Source organism: Capsella rubella, unplaced genomic scaffold (genome assembly GCF_000375325.1).
Source record: "Capsella rubella cultivar Monte Gargano unplaced genomic scaffold, Caprub1_0 scaffold_2, whole genome shotgun sequence".
Taxonomy (NCBI): Eukaryota; Viridiplantae; Streptophyta; class Magnoliopsida; order Brassicales; family Brassicaceae; genus Capsella; species Capsella rubella.
Window position 1 is genome coordinate 4,126,114 of NW_006238922.1, and position 26,515 is coordinate 4,152,628.

Consider the following 26,515-nt stretch of genomic DNA (forward strand, 5'->3'; position numbering starts at 1 on the left):
GCAATTCTACAAAACTGCATGAAAGGTCCAAGTTAAAATCATGTATTTATGATTATGCGGTGTACCGCGGGTCAATCCCCAAACTTTAAAAATGATTCATAGTATAATATTTATACATGTATATATGTCACATATTGTTCTAAAATTAACAATCCAACTAAAATCATACAATTTAAATAATTTTAAACATATTCGAAACCAACACAAAAAATACAATCTAAAAATGATAGAATTTAATTAATAATCAAAATAAAGTAAAGCAAACACAAATAAATTATCCCGCAACGTACAAAGGATTAAAAACCCGGTAATTTTCCCCCGCGCTGTAGCGCGGGTCCGAATCTAGTGGGTAGGGTAAAAGAGCAGACTGGTGTAACTTAACCTAAGCTGAACAAACTCATTTGCTAATGAGTCATTTTGACAACAGTATGTTGTGCAGCCTTTTGTAATATTTATCTGTAGCTCTGAACTTCTAAGTAATGCAGCCTTTTGTAAGTTCAATTCTCAATTTCATAGGCTCTTGTTATACCATATCTATTTATGTAATGGTTAAATTGACTGAAAACAGAATTAACAAGATAAACCAAACTGATAACAGGAAATATATCCATGGATCATAAAGCATAAATTATTCTACTACACCAAAGTTTTATGTCTGATATTTATCTATTAACATTCTTCTTCTTGGGTAGATCCACCGGATAGAGAGGTTCGAATTAGAAGACTCTGCAGACAACAAACAACAAGAACGATATCAAAGTTTTGTTTCCATGAAACTTGTAAGGATATATAGCACAAATCTAAAACAAAGACTCACAGTTTATTAGGCAAAGTTAATTGTCAGGATCCTGTTGCTCAGGTCCTTGTTGTTGCCACATTGGTTGACCCATATACGGGTTAGGCGGATATGCACCGGGGTTACCCATAACCATTCCCGGGTTCCCGATCGGAGCAGTTCCAGGAGGCAAGTATCCATACGGGTAACCTGCTGCTGTAGCGGCTTCAGCACCACCAACACCACCCAAGACTTCATCACGAAGATCCTCACGAGGAACAATATCCACAAGGAAATCAAAGATATCAGTCCTAGTAACAGCAGCCGCGATATCATTCTTCTGCAACGTCCTCCTCTTGTTCTCCTCAGTGTGGTTCCACGACCTCAGGGTAAGCTCCAGAATAAACATCTCACAAGCCCTCGCAAACACAACAGGCGCCTCAGCCGAGATCATCCTCACATCCTCATCAGCTTTCATGATCTTCTTGATTCTTGCCAAAGGAAGGCTATGGTTCTTGAAATCAGTGGTTTTCTCAATCTCTTTGAACTGAGTCTCCCAGAAAGATTGAAGCTGTTGAGTCAGCTGCTGTTGCTGTTGCTGGTGGATCTGATGGTATGCAGGATGGTCAGAACCAGCTGGTGCAGTGGTCATAGGGTTGGTTTGGTATGGGTTAGAACCATAGTTCATAGCTGATGATTGTCCTTGTTGATCCATTCTCTCTAACATCAACACAGAAGTTTAAAAATGTTTAATCTAAAGCTGATTTGGTGTTCATTCTCTACTTACATAATAATCAAACAAAAATATCAAAACTTGAATCTATACAAATATCAAAAATTGAACCTTTAAAATTAAAAATTGAACCTTTAAAATTATCAAAAATTGAACTTTTAAAATGAAGCAGAAACATAACTTTAGTCACTCAAACACAATGCAAAATATCAAATTTTTCATGGAATCATCAGAGGAACAATCATAAAACTAAAGGGTTTGATTCAAAATCTGATTTTGATGTAAACCCAGAAAAATATTGGGAAATCTAAAGAGAAAGATGTTACCTTTACAAAGATTGAATGAATCAGGAGTGAGAGATTTAGAGGAGAGGCTTTTGGTGGTGGAAGAGAGAACTTGAGATCTGGAATTCTTATTATTATGGGTTTTATCGCCTTTTGGTTGGGATTTTTATTATAGGGTTTTTGGTTTTTGGTTTACACTTTTTCTATAATTGAATAAATATAGAAGACAGATGGCGTTAGTAATAGATTTTAAAAAATGTAAATAAAGATGACTTTTGTATTTTTTCGAAATTCGAATCTATTAAAAAATATCATTTTAGCTTACGTCATAATATACCTTTTTTATTAGTTATTGAACGATTACGGCCCATCAAGACATTTAAACGAACCTTTGAAGTCCAAGAAGCTCAAGTAAGCTAAAGTGCTAAACGAGATGGGCAAGAAAACCAAACCAAAATAAATGTTTTGGTTTAGTCTGGTGATGGTTAAATCTAAAAGTTCATCTGGTTAAAAATGGTTTTGTATAACAATTTAGGATAATTACATATGATTTTTTTTATCCAATTTATAACTTACTTTATATCATATAACATTGTCATTTTTATTGGGGTTATAGTTACTGATTTGATTTATAAGAGGTTAGAACCATAAATTACGAATAAAAAATGTATATTAGCGAGAACAGATCAAGCCCTGAACTTGCAGATTCATTTATCTACGATGATGCTCCCAAACTCTGCTCAGGAGGACGACACTTTTGTTTGGACTGTAGAGGGGCAGCCCTGCGGGGAATTCTCGGCGAGTAAAACGTGGGAGGCGCTGAGACCAAAGGAGTCAGAGAAAGAATGGGCTGATCTTGTTTGGTTTAAGGGCTCAACGCCTAAACAAGCGTTTCACATGTGGCTTGCAAACCTTGATAGGCTCCCAACAAGATCAAGGCTTGCTTCATGGGGAATGAATATCCCAATAACTTGCTGTCTTTGTGGCGTTTCAGAGGAAACAAGGGATCACTTATTTTTGCATTGCCAATTCTCACAGGTCCTGTGGAAGGCTGTTTTGCAGAAACTCAAATTACCCCAAACTCTGTTCACAGATTGGAGAGCCCTCTTGGCTTGGTCCAAGGATTTCAACCCTAGCTCACCTAAGACTCTGCGTATTTTGGTGGTTCATGCTGTGGTTTATAACGTTTGGCGTCAAAGAAACAACATTTACCACAATCAAGTATCCATTCCACCGCTTACTATCTTCAGAGATATTGACCGGCTGATTAGGAACTCCATCACGGCTAGGAGAAATCTCAAGAGCTTCAGAAACCTTATGGCACTTTGGCTCAGCTAGTTGGACCGATCTCTTTCCTGTGTTTAAGATTTTAAATCATCTACTGCTCCTTGTTTTTTAGCTTTTTTTGGCAAGGGTCAGTTTTAATAGGTCTTTAACTTTGTAACACCTACTTTTCATCTAATGATATTTACCTTTTAGCAAAAAAAAAAAAAAAAAAAAAAAAAAAAATGTATATTATGGGAGTGATGACGAATTTTTCTTACTTTTTTTTCAGTGGCTTTTAACTTTTAAAAGTTTAAATTTAAACTAAGCATTTGGGTTAAAAAAAACTATATTTGGATTTTATTATTTTGAATTATGTTTAAGTTTTACACTTATTCTTAATCGATATTATAACTTAATTTTTCTTTTGTAAAAACATGAAATAGCCGTTATAAACCAAAACTAAACCAAAATCAAACCGAACCGTGATATATACAGTTTTATTTTATATATGGTTTTATTTTACATAAAACCAAAAATCGTAAACCAAACCAAATTACTTACCATTTCTATATGGTTCAATTTTTGTAAAACAAAAAAAGACCGAAAACTAGAAATACCAAACGCCCCATCCCCCCTTAGACCATTACTGTTCGCCGCGTACTAACATGTGTCAGTGGTAAACAAATACTCCTTCTGTTCTAGAATAGTTGGTCTTTTTGAGAAAATGCACACATATTAAGAAATCATTAATTTTCCTTATTTTTAGATAAAACATCATTTAATGTTTACATTAAAACAATTTAACCCATGAAAAACAGTATATAATATAAATTGTTAAAATCAATAAAAACTTTATTTAATTATACGTAGAATTGTGAGAAAATCATCTATTTTTTGAAGAAAAAAAAATAAGGCAAAAAGATCATCTATTTTAGAACGGATGGAGTAGTGGATTTGTCTGACTTAAATTATATCTGGAATGTACTGACCAACCATTCAAGAACTAAAAATGAAACATATATTGGACTGGAGTGTACTGACCAGCCATTCAAGATCTAAAAGTGAAGCATACTCCAATATGGAGTTTAGCATACCAAAATGTTAGTACGCATTGTCCAGTATATAGTGTATTGACCAACCGTTCAAAGCCAAAATGAAGATTGATCTAATGGATTCTAAAAGAAACTTCTAAGCTTAAGACAAGGTGAGTTTGTTAATGGATTTTGAACTTGATTTCGATTCACAATATCTCCGATTTAGTTTACAAAATCTTTGTGCTTTCGAATCATAGGGTGAGGTTGATAACAAATTTTAATCTTTACATATAAAGAAAATATCGTTACTAATCACTTTCTGTTTTGATAAACAAATTTTGATGAAGTTTAAACTACTTGAGCTTTTAATTGCTAACCTCTAAGCCAATATGCAAGAAACATATCCAAAGAGACTAAAAGCACTAATCATTCATTACTAATCCTTATAAATTCCTAACAATGTTTGGTCATGTCTTTGAAAAAGTGTTATCATCAGATATACTGTGAAGGAAAAATTGTATGGACTTCGAAGGAGTGACTCCTTGGCAATATTAAGCAACACTGATATAAATTTTACAAAGATAAATGGATTCATTTATCTATACACATATACAATATCAAAGAGAATATCTCAACTTAAAAAGGGAGTTACAAGTTAAACAAAAGACTGTCATGGCATAATATCATCAAATGACAAGCTTTCTCGACGGCTAGGAAACCGCGACGAATCAGAACTTTTGTTGAAAGCTTTAACAAGGGGAATGAGGGAGTGAACAACATCCGTCATTAACGGTCTGTAACTTGCTTCTCGTTGCACACACACCGCTGCTATGGCTGCTACCTGTTTCATAATATCCATCACAACTCTTGGCTCTTTCCCATATACATATTAATTTCAGTAGCGTTACATTCGTTGTCACGCGAACATTAGAAGTCAAATGGTGTCATAAATAGATCAATCAACTATATGGTAGTCTAGTTGAACAACATTAACCAACATTGAACACTTTAAATAGGAAGAAAACAAAAAAAAAAAAGTGAAGAAGTCACACCTGAATAAGATCTTTTTGTGAGTATTGACCTTTCAGGGTTGGATCCACCATTTCACTTATTTTCTCTCTGTTGGTTAACCTTGGAAGAGCCTGAAAATATATGTGACATTTTCACAATATATGTATTACAAGCTTTTTTATATAGAAGGTCTATGAGACAATATTGAGTAGTTCAAATTTATAATATGCTATCAAACATAAATAATGGTATACTTACCCATGAGACAAGGACATCTTCTCCTCGCGGACGCTTTGAATCAATCGGTGTGCGACCAGTTAAGAGTTCTAGTAACACAATACCATAACTATAAACATCTGATTTTGTAGTAAGCTTTCCAGTAGAAGCGTACCTATCTCAACACAAAAATGAATATGGTTAGTTGTCTCTATAGAGCAATTGAGTGATTATAATCTTTTAAATTTTTGCGTAACATACTATGGATAGACCACAACCACTACCATATTCATATTGTTTGGTTACATATGAGATGATTTTCATGGTTCACAATTATTGCTAACCCCTTACACCTAATATTGGTTTCGACTTGTTTCATTAATTTTTTGTTTTGAACTTTGTTGTTGCAAAAATATGAAAATATATTGAAGTATTACTTACTCTGGAGCAAGATATCCAGTGGTACCGAGCACTCTTGTTGAAATCTCACCATTAAGTTTATCCGATCCAGTTTTCGCCAATCCGAAATCCGAAACTTTAGCTCGATTATTTTGATCCAACAAAATGTTGGCACACTTGAAGTTTCGGTGGATCACAGTAGAGACGGGATTTTCGTGTAGAAACTCTAGAGCTCGGGCGCAATCGAGGGCGATCCTAAGCCGGGTTCCCCAATCTAAAGGTGGAGATTGATCCTTTACATTCTTACAACTATGGCCATGGAGATGATGCTCCAATGTACCATTAGGCATATATTCAAATATCAGGATCCTATGGTTTTGATCAGCACAATATCCATGTAACTCCACCAAATATGGACATTGTAATCGACTAAGAAGATCAACCTGCACCATTGAACTTAATGGTCACAAGTCATCATGATAATGTAGTTGTGCAAACACATAGCATCAATGAGTTGACCTAATGACTACTAATTAATAAACAAATCCACTTGTTTATTTATTGACTAATACACAAAAATTATTGAATTGTGGTACTTCATTTTATCTAGTAGATATATAGACACACGGACCAAAATCTCTATATCCAATGATTTGATTTTTTATAGAATCCCAGCACATGGATGCCAAATAAAACAAAAAAATCCCAGCACATTCTGAAAGGGGCATGTCAATTTAGTGGAATTCGTTTTCAATTTTTTTTTTATATAACTGCGTTGTATTTTAGCAAATACATATTTTTGAATATATAGGAAAATATCAAAAACAAAATTTCAATCTTGTGATCTATTATAAAACTATTATAGTTCTTGTTTTAGAAATCTAGTGCATGGATGGTAATTACTTGACTATTACATCATAGAAGTTATTGGTCAACATATATAATATATAAATCCAAGAAAGATTAGATGTATTTTGATCTATTGATTATTCTTAAAAATACGAACCTTATCGTCTATAAAGTGTTTTTTACGAAATAAATTTTCCAAAATGATATATATATATATATTTTTTTCAATTTTACCATTAGCTTACATAAATAATTGTAATTTTCGAAATATCATCAACTTATAAAAATAAAGATCAAATTCGAGGAATAGTATTATTTAATCCGGTATAGAATTCACATATGTATTTTCGAAAAAATATTTATGGTCACATATATGACATTTTAATATCTAAAAGTGGATTTAGACTTTTCATCACGAAAGATATAATTTATCATAATAAAACAGACTTGACAATGATCACGGTCACTTATATTGCAAGTTAAATTTGGTCTCATGGCTTTGATTTGATTGTTTTCTATGGTTGTACTAATTTTTAGTTGTAAAGGAGTCTCGTGAGTCACCTACTTGGAGTAATACATTTAATCGTTTCAACGATTTCAAAATTTTCAATGAAACGGTATATGATTCAAAATTTTCAATATATTTTATATAATTACTAGTGTATTAATTTCATGTCTTGATAACATGGAAACAATAAATAAGCACAAAAAGAGTAGATAAGAAAGAATGGGACAATAAATGAAGTGGGCACGAGACTAACCTCAAGTCTAAAGGACCTCTCTTCATGCTTTTGGTTACTAGCATTATCATTAAGCATATGAAGCTTTTTAATGGCTGCAACAGTTCCATCACTTAGTACTCCTTTATACACATCTCCATATCCACCACTTCCTATCTTCTTCTCATCGCTGAAATGATTAGTTGCAATCTCTAGTTCCTTGTATGTGTACACTTCTACTCCTTCTGCTCGACTTCTCCTACAACTTTTTGTATGTGGAGGCAGTTGTCTGAACGATGTTGGGTTTCTTGAATATAGACAATCTCTCTTGATGTCATCTAACCAAAGAAAATTAGAGTTCATTGGATGTGGAAGTGGTTATATATAAGTATATATAAAGATACGAGAATCTCCACTCATTGCTGATTGGTTTTATAAATCTTACCAGGACTAGATGTGTAACTGTAGTTGGTTGAAGTCCCACCATTGTTAATGTTACTAAAGCTCTCTTTGCAAGACAGCTGTTGTGCTTTGTCTCTTGCGGATTTAAGACGATGAAGTAGAAGGATTATTAGGAGAATTGCAAAGATTATGAAGAAGGAGATGATGGAGATGCCAATGATGATCATTGCATTTATTGAAATGAGGCCATGCTGATTCTGCTCGTGGCCGCTCCGGGATGGTGGATGATGGTAGTGTTGGTGGTTGCTATGGTTTTTGTTTTCCATTTTTACAATGGAGTTGTTCATTTATGCGAGAGAGAGAGGATGATGGGTGGGTGAGAGGAGAGTGTAGGTTTAGAAAAGAGTTGAAGTATATTTGTCTATATATACACATATATATGCTTGATATGTGTTAAGTGAGATAACTGAAAGAAGATTGTCAGAAAAAACAATATTTGAAGTAATGAAGGAAAAAAAACATTTTGGACTATTGCAACAAAAAAAAAGAATAATATATAGGCTTATGATATTATTTTTAGAGAATAAAATTTAAATAAAAAGTTTTAAAAATCAATTGGCTACTAGTACACATTCTCCTCAAGCTCATTGGTTAATGTGTGGTTGTTGGTTATAAATTAGTATAACCATAATATTGGAGAATATGCATATTGGTGTTTCATAAGAGCAAAGCCATTTATATAATAAAACAAATAAGAAAAAGTGGTTTTATTTTATTTTATTATCCAAGGTATGATCCATGCTAGCTTTTTATAATCCGACTAATTTTACTAGGGTAAGTGTTGTCCATTTAACGAATTTTCTAAATGGGATTTGCATGACACTATTTCAACTGGTTAAATAGAGTGATTTAAGGTAATATATGCACTATTGTAGTAAATCAAGTTACAATATTATAAATTGTAATGTATGACGAGAATGAAGAAAAAATACATAAATGTTTATCTAAAATATCATAATACATTTTTTCAAAAATAAACCTTTGATTAGTTCTCAACTAGAGTGTTCAGTCTATAATATATTCAGAAATCTTTTTACCAACTAGAATAGAGACAGTACTTCTTAGAGTGTTAATGGTTATCGAAGCCAAGATGGATAAATCCGTCGATGGTTTAGTTCACTCTTTTTTCCGGGTAGACAACAAACCGCTGAACCAACTATATTTGTATGTAAAAACATTCTGCTGTCGGTCTGAAGTAGTTTATTTTTATTTTTATTGGATACGCATCAATATATATGGACATAATTTATGAATGGGTAAGTATAAAGCAGTCTAATCCACGGACGAATTTGTCCACCTTAACTAACAAGACTAACAAAAAATATTAAGAACTTCTTCAGTAACAAACTAACCGTATATACAATAGCGGTAATTAAAACTAAATGATCTCTAATATCACAAAATTCATATGTCGGATGAAAAAAAATATCAAAACGTTACCCAAAGATCAGAACGTTAGCAATTTGGTATATCAACATCTAGTGCATCGGAACTTTGTGTAGGTGCGTAATGAAAATGACTTTTCTTTAAGTTAATACAATAGAAAAGACGAATTACAAAAGCAGCAACACGAGCACTTTGTTTTTCCTCACGAAATTAAGATAGATAGATAAGTTTTGTTTATGGCCATACACATAATGTGAAGGCAAATTCTTTTTTGGATTTTTTTTTTTTTTTGGTCTGTCTCTTTCTTGTAACATGTGTAGATGATATGATCACTTGATTGTTATATGTTCTAGTCCTTTATAAAAATGTAGAACGACTTATTCTTGTTTTTTTAATGTCTTTTTAATACGAACTAATAATTGAAAAAATAAAAGAAGTTGAAAACCAAATATTGTTGGATTGTCTTATGGTTAGGCTTTCTTTCTGATTTCTTTACAACACAAAACCAATCAGAGAATAATATTACAAAAGTGCATGGTGATTTCTTTACATATTTGATCTCATATCTTATATTTTTGATTATTTGATTGTATTACCCTTACATTTTTTTTTGTCAATTTTGAGCCAATAATATATATATAAATTGGTCTTTGGCTTTTATACAATAAATTGTTCGCGTAATATATATTAATATTAATACAAATATCAATATCCAAAAATGTTTAATCAATTATTAAAGATATTTGAAAATATGTCTTCATTTATTAAAAAAAATGATGTTAACTTTTATGGTTTTTTTTTTTTTACTTTTTGAATAATAAAAGGTTTAGGGTCAGAACCCATACATTATTTTCAAACCGAGACCAGAACATGTTATATAGTCTCGTTCCAAATGCCATTCGAATCGACGAACTCTAGACGTTTGCTAGTAATCTTTACCAATATAGCTATTAGCACTTGGTTTTTCTTTTTGTTACTGTATCCTTATTTTTTGTTTGCTAAACTTCATGTATTTATTGTGATCTCAACTATAAGTCAGTCATACGCAAAAGATGGATTTTTCTCTGTTCGTAGCAGCATAGGTTGCCCTACACACAAGAAGCAATTATGAAACAAATTAATAGAGTACACCATGACCGGGTTCTTGAACTCGAGCTAAAGACTTAAAGCCGGATACACGTCTTTCAAAGAGGTAGGGGAGGTGACCACTCATAACTCCTAAACCTAATGGTTACTTAGTTACTCATCCAAGTTTATATCTCTTTTGGCAAAACGTTCACGTGTGGTTTGGTTTAGTTTGTTGTCTTAAAACTAACTAAATGTATACATTTTTTGGTTAGAAATCTTGTTTACTTGTTTAGATAGTAAATTAAAACATAATTTAGATACCAAATAAGAGTTGATAATAGTTATAATATAACCATTCCAATGATTGGGGTTCAAGAAAGTCACATGCTCCATATAGGTTCACATGTTCGAACTACTCACAAGTCAACGTCTTGTGTGTTCATATTCATCAAACTCACATGTCGTAACCAAAGACAGTTTCACGCTATTAGAAAATTATTAACATAATAACATGCAAGTTTTAAACCAAAATAATTTTAAGCTCTAACTGATAACACGCGTAATAACCAAGTGCTAATAACTTAACTGGTAAAGATTTCTGGCAAAAGCTCAGAGGTCGCCGGTTCGAGTAGCGCTTGGGACGAAACCATATAACATGCTCTGGTTTCAGGGATGTATGGGATTCGGTCCAGAACCTCTTTGATTATTCAAAAAATATAACACGCGTAATAGCATAATGCGTTATCTGATGCGATTATGTAGAAAGTTTATCAGTTAAAAGAATTACATAATCCCATTAAAAACGTAAAAAACGCAGTTATGTTTTTGCTTAAAAATACAAGTAAAATCTCGTTACGACAATAAGTAGCCTAATAATGCATGTAGTAACAATTTTTTTATTTAGGCTACATATTCACAAAATGTGTGTTAATTACCACTAACTAAGGTAACACTAACTCTTAGGGGGGTGTATTGAACTGCATATTTAAGGAGATTTGGTGAGATTTTAATATTTTAGAATTTTGAGAGATTTGAGTGTAGATTGTAGAATTTTGGGTTATTTGTTAAGATTTTAAAAAGAAAATAACTTGTGATTTGGTGAGATTTGATTATAGTGACTTTAGGATACTTATGGATAATTTTTAACGTTGATAACTTTAAAAAAAAGAAAGGTAGGAAGAATGTGATTCGATCACCTAGGAGAATCAGTGAGCAGGAGTCATTAGGAAGCCATTAATTTTGTACTTCTAATCACAACCTTATGACCCATTAGGAAGTGTTTACTTTCTTCTCCGCAACATCAATACCCCTAAGATGAAAAAAGAGAGGAAAGAGAGGATTCTTACAAAGGAGTGAGAGAGATGATGATATGATATCGTGCATATCTATATGAATGAAAGGACTTTTTCACATCCATATATATATATATATATATATATGTATTAGGTTGTGTGTGTAAACAAAGGACTAGGGTCTGTTCTTTTTGAGTGTCGCTTGAGACACGTACGACGACTAAAATTTACACACTGTTTCTCCTTTCTCTATCGCTGAATCTTTATCGTTTAACTAGTTTCCTTCATAATATCTGCAGTTTCGATGCCGCTTGTTTTTTCAGCGACGTATTCCACCGGTACGGACGTCGCTGCTCTCCATTTTTTACAAGGTTCCTTGTCGCTGAATCCAAACTATATTAACGTCAATTTATGGTGTCGCTAGCGACATGTAAAAGTAAAAGAACATGGCCTTTTTATATAAAATAACGAAAACGCCTCTTGGGAGCGAAGAAGAATTAGCAGAGAGATTACCTTCTGGGTTACCACGTGCATATCGTTATAAAAGTAAAAACACACACACAAAAACAAGTAAAGACGATGGAGAAAATACTACCTTCCATTGATTCCTTGGTTTGTTCATCGTGAGAGAGAGTGAGAGAGAAAGAGAGAAGGTATAGAAGAGAGATGGGTTACGATCATTTGTTTTTTCTTTTAATTGGTTTCATACCCTCTTTTTAAAATCTTTCAAAGTTTCACCTATAAAGGTGTGATTTTTCAGTCATATATTTTAACTAAAAGTATTAGAAAAGTCTCCTAGAATCACATTCAGTAGTTTTTAAAAGAAAATTTGTGATATTTTGAATAACAGTATATTTGAAATGAAATTTATAAATTATTGATTGAATAACAAGAGATTGTGAATGATTTTAAATGATTTCTATAAATTTCATATTCAATAACATAGGATTTCATAAGAGTTTTTAAAATGACTAATTGAATAACAGGGAATTTTAAGAGTACTTTAAAATCTCCTAAAATATGCAGTTCAATACACCCCCCTTAAAGTCGATGTCTTGACATGAAAATCAAACATAGACCTTCTAAAGAAGAAGAGGAAAGATGTTGAGAATTTTTTAAATATTTTATAAAGTTGGTATAAGAAAAATGGGGGAATTAAGTTATTACTATCACCAAAAGAGATAACAGTATTTGTCTTTTACACCAATATTATTAGATCATGGGCTTCCAACTTAAAATCAACTAGGGTCGGATCCGCGCTACAGCGTGGGATATGTTTTAGGATTCATTTTATTTTAACGTATTTTTATCGTATGTGATATTATTTTTTTATTTTTGTATCAGTAATTATTATTTCGAAATCTATATTTGGTTTCAATTCTTTGGGAAAAGTGTGTATTGGGATACAACAATTATATAAAATAAATAAAAGAACCAACCCGTAAAAACTCGTGTATTTTAAAAAGAAGTATGAGAAATGAGTAATAAAAAATAAAAGTATAATTAAATAAATATAATTGAATCATGACATAAAAATGAATATATTTGAAAAATGAGAAAAGTTAAATCCCTATAATTTAGGAGTATAACATAGCTTTTAAATTTGAAATAGATATGACAACATAAATTCAAAATTTACTATGATAACAATTATAATATTGATTTACTTAACTAAATTTTTAATTAAAAAAAACTTATGGAGTATACTCTTAGTAAATATAGTGATTTAGTAAATATAATATAAGGAATATTTTACGCTTAATATTCAGTTTGAAAACAAAAAACAACATCAAAATTAATAATTAAAATTATAAATTCAAAAAAGAAATTTTGATATTAAAAAAAGATTTGAAAACATTAATTAAAACGGGTTGTGCATACACTTTGTTATCCATCAAGTAATATATGTCTGTTTTAGAAAATTAAAATTACAACATATGTTCAAAGATTTTGAATTTTTATCATACATTTGTATTATATATTGTAATATAATAAATTTAAAATAAGATCACATAAATATAAAAGGAGTATTATTTTTAATTAGTTAGAGAAATAATAGGAAATCCAAAATTGGATATGGAAATAATATAATTATAGTTACCTAAATATATGTATAAATTATAGTTAATTCAAATTGTTAAGATATGATAAAATCTTGGAACATCTTTCCATATTTTGTTTTTCTTATTAATATTTTTCATTTTACATATTAGGAAAAATTTAAAAATTGATAATAAAGATTTTAATATAATTATAAACATCACATTAATGTCATATATATATTTTTTACAATATAAGAGCCATTTCTTAACAAATCTTAACAATATGATTTGTGAGTGTGACAAGGTATTTTTTCGTGTTTTCATTCTTTTGTCTCTGAGTGTAGATTAGTATCCACTTTACCGGAAAGCTTGAGAACCGCCTTTTAGGTTCCGTATATATGTGACTGTTACTTGATACTTAGTTACATGCAGGTTTTGGAAGAATCATCAAGGCATTTGATGTAGGCGTATCTGGTAACCTAGTTTCTTCCTATGGGTTTTCAATCAGTTTGTTCAAATGTGTATTGTTTTGCTCTCTCTCTCTCTCTCAAGTTATTCAAAATTTTCACAGGCATACGTGTTGGCGGTAAAAGAAAGATTACAATTTCTCCAATAATGGGGTAAATCAATTTTGAAAATCTTACTGTTTTTTTTTCTTTCTTGATTGTGATTTGACATGACTCACTCTTTGGCTCTCACAGGTACATGAAAGGTTGGACGGGTGGTATTGTCGAGATTCCTCCTAACGCTTGGCTGATCATTGTGGTCGAACTAGTTAAAGTTCGTTCTGAATACCCTTAATTTATAAAACCTTGGTGTTTTAAGATTGGATATTTTCCTTACTCCCTAACTCTCGTACGATCTAAAGGTATCTTACTAATACCACATTTCGCATCAATTTTCTTCTATAACGAGGAATCTAGGATTTAATTAACCCTTAGTACACCGCGAGATTATTATTTATTTATTTATTTTTCCTATAATATTTCTTAGTATATTATGTACTTCTGAAAATTTTGAAAGTAGCTTTTCAATTCGTTGAATGTTTTTAGTTAACGTAGTAATAAATTCTATAATTTTAGTTTTATTTTTTTATATATTAAACCCCTACATATGTAATTTAGTATTACAATTACATATTTAATTTAAGGTTTCTAAAAACCAACGATAGTTCTCGTTAAATCATCTTATATCAAACTAATACCAATTCTAAATTCTAGTTGATGTCGACCGAAGAGCACCTTTTGTTTTTGGGCTAACAAGTTATATCATTTAAAGTCCAATGTTCGATATAGACAAAAGACCATCTTTTGCAAGAGCATCAGCTCGATGGTTTAGATCCTGTGGGATGAAATAGAAAGAGCAAGAGATAAAATTCGAAGAAAAGAGAGTACAAAAGTACATAATCCATTTTGAAAATGTGAATCTTTTTATCTAGATTCGACTGATGAGAAACATCCAAAATTAGAGCACACGACCCATTTAGAAAAATGCAACGATCCGTTTAAAATTTCTTTAAAAATAGAAAAATACAAATTGTATTATTTCCATTCAGAAAAATGCAGCGATCCGTTTAAAATTTCTTTTAAAATATAAAAATAAAATTGTATTATTTCAAAACTTACAAATATTTATTCTACTGAAACAATCTGACCTCTTTTTTTTTTTAATTCGTCAATTAATTATCTCATACTCACTAACAAACATACTGAAACCAAAATAAACCAGATTAAACTAAAAAGACCAGATTAAACCAATTAAACCAAAGTAAACCGGATAAACCAATTAAAACAGACTAAACCAATTAAACTAGATTAAACCAATTGAACCAGATTAAACCACTTAAATCAGCCAAAATCGACTGATAGTCTCATTAGTGTTGTCGGCATGAGTGAAGAATTTTTCTTGAATCTGCCTTCTAGTTAGGCTAGGATACAACTTTAAGGGATTATTGGGAGCTGGTTTCATAAGAGTGTGTGGATTTCAAAAGTTAGAGATTTTAAGATTCTCAAAAAAAAATTGTAGATTCTAAAATAATGTTTACCCAGATTTTTCGGGTTTAGTCGATTTTTCATATGATAGATTTTAAAAATACTTATGATGAAAATTCTTATGATAAGTGCAGTATTTTGGTAGTTGTTTTTAATGACCAAATATGTAGAAAATCATTTTCCCAATAACACTATAATTTGATAGAATTGGAAAATCAATAAATACTCAACATTTTGGATAACAAAGGATTTGAAATGGAATTACAAATTACATACACCAATAACAAAAAATTTCATTAAGAATCTAAGAATCCATAAACCAATAACAAAAAATCTTAAACTCTAAAGATCTTTAAAAATCATTCTCCCAATAACCCCCCTAAGAGTTGCTTTGTCATCAAGAAAGATTTGAAAAATATTATTAACCAACATTGACATAATAAGAAATTCGAAATTAATGTTATATATGATTGCTAATAAAAATTTAGGCATATTTTCTTATATTAGTATCAAAGATTCCCAAAAATGAAATACTACGCAAATGTTAGTTATTATTTTTTAAGGAAATATGTCTTATGTTTAATATTCAATGATTGTTATGGAAAACCTATTAAATTAAATAGGATCTATCCAAATATTAAAACAAATGAATATATGATGTTTTAAGTTTGGGAAAATCACTTTTAAACCTTCAAAGTGTCATTGAGTAGCAGTTTAAGCCTCGAGAGACTTTCACTAACTTTATAAACCATCAAAATTATTTTATTAACATTATAAACCATGAAATTTATTTTACTAACACTTTAAACCTTAAAATTAGTTTTTTTTTTAATTTACGCTGTCATAAAATATGAAAATAGTGTGGTCCATCAACATGAAATAGTAAAATTTTGTTTGTTTAATTATAATTATAATTTTATTTTATTATTTACAAAATGTAAGAAAAGAAACATAAAGAAAAATCTTCAACTTCTACGACTATTCACAGTCCGACCACAAATTAAATTATATATATAACAATATATTCACCAAAAACATTTAGAGAATCTCCGTTCATATAGCCAAAATAGTCATCTGTATAACAATATATTCATGAAATTACCAAAATAATAAAAAAGAATATTCCTTTTTCATCATGGGTTATAATAAAGAAGGGTAATTTAGTCATTTTGTACATTAAAGAGGTTATTTTTGAAAATAGACACCTAGAAAGGGTACTTGTAGAAAAGAGTATCATAAAAAGGTTAATTGTGCAAATCCCCCTTTATCAGCCATATATCATCAGATCCCTTAAAAGTAGTATTTTTTTTACTTGCTTTTGCTATATAATATTGAAGTTTTTTCACAAACAAGAGAAGATGTGATCCATGTGGAGAATGACGACGACGATGTTGAAACACCTCCAACAGAAAAGTTGCTGAAAGAACCCAGCCCGTTTTTTTTCCTTTTAACATGCAAATTGGATTAAACTAATCAACTCAAACCAGCTAAAACCGACCCTAATTAATTTAAATCAATTAAACCAAACAACTCCAACAATAATTCAAGAACACCAACGAGCCCCCAGATCATCCTCCTCTCCTCGCCATGATTCCACGGTTCACACTTTTCTTTTACCTGCATCACAGAAAGAGATGCATAAGTATTTCATAAATACCTAGTGAGGGCGATCCTCCCATATACGAGCTACACACACAAGCAATGAGATAACAACCACAAATATAACATAAACAAACCATATAGCAAGCTAAACATCCAACAACACTTCCAATTCACCTACAAATCATCACCAACAAGTCACTCAATCTCAATCGCTTAGATAAGCTCATGGTCACGCACTCACCGTAACAAGGTGATTTGGTTAACAAAAACAACCAAGAAAGACTCTCCTCGCGACTGCAACAGCCAAAAAACGCCCTACAACAAACCACACAACAAAAATCTCTAAAAACCAAAAGGACAGAAACAGCAGAAAAACTACAGCCGCAGAAATGAAGCCCTAAAACATAAACCAACCGTTAATTCCTTAATCCCTTCGGTGGAAAGAAAGACCCAGATATAACCAAGCTACCCACAAAGTTTGGTGCCGATCGGAGAAACGATGAAACCAAGATCGCACTTACAAACTCCGCTGATCCCAGTTCGCAACAGAGAAACAGTGTCTCACCAAACTGCTTATAACTCACTTAATATTATTCCGAATTAACTTCTGTGAAAATAAGAATTAATGTACACGCCTTTGGAACAAACCTACCAAATTTCGTTACCTTTCGATAAGATTTGATACGTCGGAACTCTATTATACCAAGACGTGACGAATCTGCTTCTCTTGCCTTAAACACCAAAGCAAAGCTAACCCTCTCCTTCTCACAAGTGAATTTCTCCTTCTTCTTTTCTCAACTCAACTCTCAGAAACAACAGCAACAAAACAAAAGAGAGAAGAAGCGTTCTTTATAAAACTAGGGTTTTTGGTTTAATCACCTAAACCGATATTAATTAAACCTTCTTTGATTCAATTAAACAAATCGACCAGTTAAAGAAATCCACAAGAATTAAACCGACTCCACCCTAATTCTTATACACACTCAAGTCTCATATTATTTTCCAGAACACGGGCGTTACAATTCTCCCCCACTAACATGGATTCGTCCTCGAATCCTTCAACACCGTCCATCAGTCTAGGACTCCGTGCAACCGTCCCAAACGATCCGCACTCCCACAACTGACTCCCCTGAGGCTCCTATCTAATCCATATACTCACGTTCTAGACCCTATTTCCTCATACTCACCCACTTCCCCCGTCGACAGGTCGCAACCCATGAATCATACCGGCTCGTCCTTAGGCCTCTGCCTTAGAATACGGTATCCAGGAAGTCTCACCACTCCCCCCGCTCTCAGGTCGCAACCTTCAAGTCATACCGGCTCACTATAAGTCTCCAGCCTTCAAGCTACGGTATCCGAGAAGTCTCACCACTCCCCCCGCGCTCAGGTCGCAACCTTTAAGTCATACCGGCTCACTATTAGGCCTCCAGACTTCAAGCTACGGCATCCATGAAGTATCACACTCGCTCTCGAATTATCATCCGAGGCTATCACATAACACCCGAGCAAATAAGTCTAAACGCCACCGAGCATATCTCTAGATCAGATATACCTCCCATGGTTCCCCTATAGCATCGCAATCCTATACTAACCACAGTCCCGAAACTTTCCAAAAATAGAACCGTCAAACCCGACGCTTTCTATTTTTAGAAACTCACACATATTTCTCTTTCTCATGACACCAACAAGTCAAATCCAAGAAATACTCACATAGTACAAGTACAACATCACAATGTCATACCTACCAAAAAATATTCCCACCTGGAATATCATCTCTACCATGACCATTCTTCAATTCAACTCCCAAACCATCCCGTCAATCAGGGTATTACATAATAGTCTCCAACTTAACTTCTCGGAAATCCATTTCCAACAAAACACCACCGAAGACCCGCGCTCCGGACTACAACCACCACGACCACACAACTACTTCGAGCACCACGCTCGCAACCTCTAGCCCCCACACTGCCACGAGCAGAAACTAGGAAAACAAACGACTAAAGAAAAGACAAAACATCACAACTTACCGTGGAATCTCATTGAAGGCTCGAGAGGATGATCTAGGTCTCCATGCTCACACAATTGATTAAACACACAAATCAATCAGCATGCAATCCACATCATCATTTTCCTTCAACGAAATTCACACATCATATTAAAAATAACCAATTTACTCCCGCCCTAGAACCGTAAGGGCTCTGATACCAAATTGAAAGAACCCATCCCGTTTTTTTTTTCTTTTTAACATGCAAACCGGATTAACCTAATCAACTCAAACCAGCTAAACCGACCCTAATTAATTTAAATCAATTAAACCAAACTATTTCAACAATAATCAAGAACACCCACGAGCCCCTAAATCATCCTCCTCTCCTCGCCATGATTCCACGGTTCACACTTTTCTTTTACATGCATCACAGAAAGAGATGCATAATTATTTCATAAATACTTAGTGAGGGCGATCCTCCCATCTACGAGCTATACACATAAGCAATGAGATAACAACCACAAATATAACATAAACAAACCATATAGCAAACTAAACATCCAATAACACTTCCAATTCACCTACAAATCATCACAAACAAGTCACTCAATCCCAATCGCTTAGATAAACTCATGGTCACGCGCTCACCTTAACAAGGTGATTTGGATAACAGAAACAACCAGGAAAGACTCTCCTCGCGACTGCAACAGCCAAACAACGCCCTACAACAAACCACACAACACAAATCTCTAAGAACCAAAATGACAGAAACAACAGAAAAACTACAGCCGCATAAATGAAGCCCTAAAACATAAAACAACCGTTAATTCATTAATCCCTTCGGTGGAAAGAAATACCCAGACGTCACAAAACTTTCCACAAAATTTGGTGCCGATCGGAGAAACGATGAAACCAAGATCGCACTTACAAACTCCGCTGATCCCAGTTCGCAACAGAGAAAAAGTGTCTCACCAAACTGCATATAAGTCACTGAATATTAATCCGAATTTACTTCTGCATATAAGAATGTATGTACATATATAATTATATATATTTAGACTATTATACAGTTTTTAAAATTATTTAACAAAATGCATATCAAACTATTGAGAAAAAAACATAGACATTTTTGCATGTGAAAGAAATTAGAAAAAAAAATTACATTGACAAATATTTTAATTAATAAACTGAAGGGGTGTGTAATAAAAAAAGATAAAATAAATAATTAAATAAAAATTTATTATTTTTCTTTTGTACACAAAGCTAATTGAGAGTGACGAGAGTTGGAGAGAAGGAGATGAGGGAACCCATTTTTGTCTTTACCCATATTCTGCCTTACCCCACCTCATTTTCTATCTCACACTCTTCTTATCTCACACACAGTGTTTTACACCCATTTCACAAATTATAAATAGTATTTGTACTATATTCCTAATTAGTTTCTGAAAATGTACTATAATGCCAACTCACCCTTAATAAATTTGCCAAATTGTTGTGGGTTGAATCGATCTGCTTTGCTGATCTGTTTTTTTTTTGTTGATCTGTTTGTTTGAGTCTCTTGGAACTTTTCTATGTTAGTGAGAAATTAGAAGAATTTATCTCCTTTCAATTCTATTAAAAATTATATTCAATTCTAATAAAATTATGCAAAATATCATCGTTAGAATCAGAAGGAAAGATTTGAAAATCTTACACAATACATAAAAATCTAAATATATGTCATTAAGGGCATCCTCAATGGGGGTATCGTAGGAGGCTAAGATACCCCCACTTTTTCAAAGAAAATCCTTATATAAGATACTCCCATTGAGGATGGTCTAATTCTTTTCTAATACTCTTTAACATTACCGTGTTCAATACCCCCCTCCTTAGAGAATCTCCGTTCATACAGCCAAAATATTCATCTGTATAACAATATATTCATAAAATTACCAAAATATTAAAAAGGAATGGAGATCAAGAAATAGTGTCAATATACGTTATAGTAGAACCGAAGGTCCGAACAGTTAGACAGTTGGACACTCAAAGTAGTCTATAAAGTGAGAAGCTATTTGTTTCATCGATGTGTAGTGGTAGTATTAGTTCATGAACAGTGACGGTTTCACTTTGCTCTTGGTTTAAACATCAAGAATGAGAAATAATTACCCGGACTTTAAAAACCTTTGTAAACTTCTAAAACCATTTTAAACCCCTTGTAAATCCTTTAAAACTATTTTTAAATCTATGTAAATATCTTTAAAAATCCTTCTATATCCTTTAAAAACTATTTAAAAACCTTTGTACGGTTTAAATCCTTATTATTTTAAAATGGTTTTAGAATTTTACAAAGGTTTTTAAAGTCGTACGGATGCGCTCACTTCATACGGACGCACTCACTTCATAATCCGAGAAATCACAAAATCCAGAACTTAACAAAGTTAAGTCTGAAAATTATTTAATCCTACCAAAAATAAGCTAACTTAAGATCGGAACATAAAAAAAGAAACTAATCCAATTAGAAATCGGAAGACAAAAAAAAAAAAAAAACAGATATGGCTTTATCTCTCTGGAAGATACGAGAGAGTTAAAAGAGAGAAAGCCTAGAGAATTTTAACTTCATGTAGTTATTAACGTAGTTTTTAACGTATACGTATAAAACATTCGAATTTCTAAATACATTGAACTGTATGATGCTTTTAATACATATGGTTGTATTTCACCGTAGGTGTAAAATGAATTATACTTTGCCATATAAAAGCTCAAACTTAATACATATGTGTTTTCTATATATAGGGCTGCCTATATCTTCCCCCTATAGTATATGGTTTCTCGTGAGTCGTCATTCACTTTTGCTTTTCACTTTTGCTTTCTACTAAACTGCTTTCATGCTTACAGTTCTATGTATTTAGAAATTTGAGTACTCAAATTCAGTTATGTGGTTGTCTACGATTGTGTATTTGAATTTGAACCCAATAAATTTATTATTAGGCCTTGAATGTTTAGTGGATTTTGGAAGAGATTTTGGTTTTTGTTATTCAAAACTCATTTTCAAACAATCAAGATTTTTAATTTTTGGATTCCCTAAAATTTAGTAAAATTATTTTGTTGTAATCTTCCATTCATGGTTTTAGATTTTTAAGTTTCCTAAAATTTAGGGAATCTAGTTTTTAGTTTTTGTATGTTATGTTTCTCAAAAACCAAAAACCATTTTTTAGGATTTTTAATACGAAAATTAATAGAAAAATCTAAAACTAAAATCTATAATTCAAAAACTAAAAACCAAATCCAAAAACTGAATTAGAAAACAACATCCATTCATGGCCTTAATCTTTTCTGATTTTAATTTGTAGTATCTTTAAATAAGATAATGAAATTTGCATATGACTGTAGTAGGTGGGTTAGAGTTACCTATACATATTCTTTCTTTCTTTTTTTTTTTATATTACAATTACAATTTGTATTTTTGCTCAATCACATACATGTTAATTTAAAGAGATAATTAGTATATGATTGAATTTCAAAGAAATCAACAGATGAAAAGTAAAAGGATGCTTACACTCCAAGGCTCATAGAGGCAACGGGAGATCTTGTGAGAAATAATTACAAAGATTTTTTCCACATTAATCAAAGTAAAAAAATTAATTATGGGTTTCCTATGCACTTTCTATGGGTTTTCTATGCACTTTTTATGAGTTTTCTATGCACTTTCTATATCTTAAAACATACATGACAAAACAATGAAACATTTATTTTGAATTTTAAGTTTTATATGTTGCCTCATTTTCTAAAAGGGCATAAGCTTGAGTCGGTAATGGCTATCCTCGCATTTATCATCATAGGATTTTACTTCCTGAAGATTTTTTGATAAGTTGCGACTCTCCTGAAATCAAAGCCGAAGCCGCACTCGGTAAAAGGAGTGGAGATCCATGCTGATATCACGGCCTCCACGGATGATGACCTGGATGTGTGTGAGAGAGAGATGTTTAATTTTGTAAAAATATGGCTGAAACTAAAACATATTATAAGCAGGCTGCAAGACAATACTTTGAATGCCTGGCCTTGTGACCAGTTCTGATAAAAAATTTAGCAAAATATTTAGCAATAAAATAGTCATTAGACTATTTTATTGCATTAGACAATTTTTTTATCAGAACTGGCCTTGTGACCTGATAAAAAAAATTCTAATGCAATTATGCAAAACATTTAGCAATAAATTAAAGATTTGCATAATCACATTAAAAATGCAAGATTTATATATTTTTCCTAAGAAACACAAGTAAAAATCTCATTATGCAAAAATATGTGTTAATTAAAACTAAGTAAGTCAACACTACTACTCTTAAGTCGATGTCTTAATATGAAAATAACCAGTTAGAGAGTTGGACACTCAAGTAGTCTATAAAATGAGAAGCTATACCCTTTCCATTGATCGAGTACATGTCCATGCTCTCTGTTTCATCGATGTGTAGTACATGAACAGTGATGGTTTCACTTTGCTCTTGGTTTAAAAATCAAGAATCTATATATATAGTAGGAGAGTTCTCTCTCCATCTATGCTATCCACATCAGCATCCATTTCATTAATTTTTTAAAAATTAAGTTTATTTAATGCATATTTATGTACTCATAATTAATAGAAAATTTAATTTAATAGAAAAGAATTAAACTAAGAAAAAAAGAATTAAACTAAAGAAATAAAATTTTAAAAATCCTAAAATAAATATCGTTAAAATGTTATTAGTAATGATTATATTTCCAATGATTTAATGTAGTAATGGGAATTATAATGGAAGAAAAATATTATATGCATGGTAGAGTAAAAAACAAATATGACTATATATATAAAACTTGTAAACAAGAAAAAATTAAAGTGAAATATTAGTTCCAGATAATGATATACTACAAAGATTATTTTATTTATTATGAAAATTTCAGTTAAATAAAAGTAAACGATTACCAAACTCAACTTAAAAAATTAAAAATATATTGTAGTGGTTGCATTTTTTGTGAAAATCAGAAAAACTTGAATATAAAAAAAAACTTTTTGCATTTTTTGTGGTGCAAAAGAACTAAAAGATTATAGAGCATCATATTCTCTTCCATCTTCTATAAACGTAAAATAATCAATTGGTTATATTAATCTTATGAGTTCTAAAATAATATATGTATATAAAGTAAATATATAAACTCTCCATACTAAAAGGCTAATATTTTTGACACAATGCATATGTTACATATTACTTTTCATTACCACCAAATTGTGCTCCATAAATGCCACTTATAATCTCCCTTTGATTATCTTTTTCTCTTCTCACATATGAAGTCCAACCTTCTAAAAAATGTGATTTACCAAAAACGAGAAACTAAAAAGCTGAAATATATTAAAATCTCAAATTGAGGTAAAAATCATAATTTTCATATTAAAAGATAAACTCAAACTAAAATTTTAAAATCTATCTTGGAGGACCGCCATATCGAATTATGTTGAAGACAAAATAAAGAATAATAGCTACGACAAAGGATAAAAAATCAAAAATGGTGTCGGTATCCTCCTTTGTTCGATTGAGCTCTCTTGATGCTTGAATATCCTGTCCAAGTTAATACGTTGATTACGGTGGCATCGTCGGACTAAATAAGTTTTATGCAAAGTAAACGAAAAAATAGAAATATTGGATCCCATCGAATAAAATAAAATTAAAAAAAACTAAGCAAACTATCTAAAATTAAGAAAAAAATCATAGCTCCGCGCAACACGTGGTTCTCCTCTCTAGTATATATATATAACGGGGGAGTTATCTCTCCATACATTTTGTTTATCATTTTATTTTCTTTTAGCCGGTTAGTTTGTAATTTAAGCCCCAACAATTTTATATCCTAATTGAACTTATTTTCTATGACATTAAAATAAACACATTGTTTAGCATAATATAATATAAGCCCAAATAAGTTAATAGGCTTAGGCTTTCTCTCACTTACGTTCTTTCTTCTATGGATTTCTGTTGTTTCCACTTCAGCTTATCAGAATTCAGAAACTTAGTCCATTTCTAATTTAATAATTGCTCATGAGATTCTTGTTTATCAAATCTTCACGCCTAAAGTACTTAAATACGTAAGTTAATTCTAACATATATAAACAAATTCTTAACTCCATTCCATTGCTTCTTATCCCTCACTAAGTTTCGGTGATTTTACATTTATTTTGATAATATTGGCGTTACAGTTTAGTCCGAAAAGGTTTAGCATATCCTCTTGGGTGAATTTCAAAAATACACATTTTCCAATACAATTTTTTTTAAAATACTCCTCTTTCTAATTTTATCAAAAAGTCACTATAAAATTTGAAATTTATAAAAAATATATGTGTGAGCTTATATTTATAGACACAAATTATCTTTATATATGTGTAAATTTTTACATATATATATATATATAATACCGTATAATTAGCTTTTAAAAATCATTTAAAAACCTTATAAAAACTTTGAAAACCGTTTCAAAACCTTATAAATACCTTATAAATGCCGTATAGAACCTTTTAAAACCTTTTAAATATTTGATTTTGCCTCCCAATAGTAATAATGATCTCGATGTACCTTATCAACCACATAAAAGTTTCTAATTTTTCATATTTGAAAAGAGGTATATTGGAAAATGGATTAAAAAAAAGGGGTATTTCTCAAAAATTATCTATCCTCTTTGCAACTTACTCACTTCGTAACATTCATTTAGTGCATAATATGTTGTATATAATTAATAAAAATTAAAGATAAAGAAAAAAAAATTACGTAATGTTAACATAGAATTTCTTTTCATGGTAATAAATATATAACTAAAACTAAAAATATGTAAAATAAATTAAATTTATAATAGTGAAACCAATACTATGAGAATTTTATTAGTAATAATAGTGTGATTCAAACTCTAAACAACAACAAACTTTAAAATAATCATACTTTGGAATTTTAAATGTGGTAATGTGTTTTAAAATTTAAGTAAATTTTAAATGCATGGTAGAATAATACAAATTGTTTGTAATACTTTTAGAATTTTAATGAGGAAAAATAAATTTAAAGTCAAACATAATTTCTAATAAACATATTACATATTTTTTTTTATTATTAAATTTTAACTAAAAATAAAAGATTACTAAACTCAATTTAAAATACTCTAAGAAGAAAATATTTGAAAGGTCACACTTTATGCCGTGAAATTCTATCAAAAATATAAAAATTATAAAAAACAGTAATATCCATATTCTAAAAAACAATTTGTGTAGCATATCTTAAAAAGAAAGTTTACTTATTCTCAAGTAGAACTATAACTTTCTAACATAATCAAAAAGAAAAACACTTTTGATATTCCATCATTTGAATCAAATGCTATTAACCCAAATTGGACTATTATTAAGGAAGAAATTGTT

At 31.2% G+C, this 26,515-nt stretch overlaps 3 protein-coding genes across 3 annotated transcripts; 1 reads left to right on the forward strand and 2 right to left on the reverse strand.

Moving 5' to 3' along the window:
* Window positions 1-554: 554 nt before the first annotated feature.
* Window positions 555-1,944, reverse strand: LOC17895105 (nuclear transcription factor Y subunit C-3). The gene is made up of 3 exons (XM_006302743.2): window positions 1,835-1,944; window positions 818-1,495; window positions 555-726 (listed from the first exon to the last, which is right to left on the reverse strand). Exon 2 carries the CDS (start codon window positions 1,488-1,490, stop codon window positions 834-836), a length of 657 nt encoding a protein of 218 aa, XP_006302805.1. The 5' UTR covers window positions 1,491-1,495; window positions 1,835-1,944; the 3' UTR covers window positions 555-726; window positions 818-833.
* Window positions 1,945-2,512: 568 nt separating this feature from the next.
* Window positions 2,513-3,130, forward strand: LOC111831937. The gene has a single exon (XM_023787581.1). It carries the CDS (start codon window positions 2,513-2,515, stop codon window positions 3,128-3,130), a length of 618 nt encoding a protein of 205 aa, XP_023643349.1.
* A 1,512-nt stretch (window positions 3,131-4,642) lies between these two features.
* Window positions 4,643-8,069, reverse strand: LOC17895012 (probable serine/threonine-protein kinase PBL7). Its single transcript, XM_006302170.2, has 6 exons — window positions 7,732-8,069; window positions 7,329-7,624; window positions 5,761-6,161; window positions 5,362-5,494; window positions 5,145-5,234; window positions 4,643-4,933 (listed from the first exon to the last, which is right to left on the reverse strand). Exons 1-6 carry the CDS (start codon window positions 8,033-8,035, stop codon window positions 4,763-4,765), a joined length of 1,395 nt encoding a protein of 464 aa, XP_006302232.1. The 5' UTR covers window positions 8,036-8,069; the 3' UTR covers window positions 4,643-4,762.
* Window positions 8,070-26,515: the final 18,446 nt, after the last annotated feature.

Excerpts from the sequence above, each read along its gene's own strand:
- LOC17895105 (XM_006302743.2), bottom strand. The coding sequence starts at position 1,490 with ATGGATCAACAAGGACAATCATCAGCTATGAACTATGGTTCTAACCCA.
- LOC17895012 (XM_006302170.2), bottom strand. The coding sequence starts at position 8,035 with ATGAACAACTCCATTGTAAAAATGGAAAACAAAAACCATAGCAACCAC. Across the intron at positions 5,495-5,760 it reads ACTGGATATCTTGCTCCAGA|GTACGCTTCTACTGGAAAGC; the intron begins GTAAGTAATACT and ends GTGTTGAGATAG. Across the intron at positions 4,934-5,144 it reads CACAAAAAGATCTTATTCAG|GTAGCAGCCATAGCAGCGGT; the intron begins GTGTGACTTCTT and ends ATTATGAAACAG.
- LOC111831937 (XM_023787581.1), top strand. The coding sequence starts at position 2,513 with ATGATGCTCCCAAACTCTGCTCAGGAGGACGACACTTTTGTTTGGACT.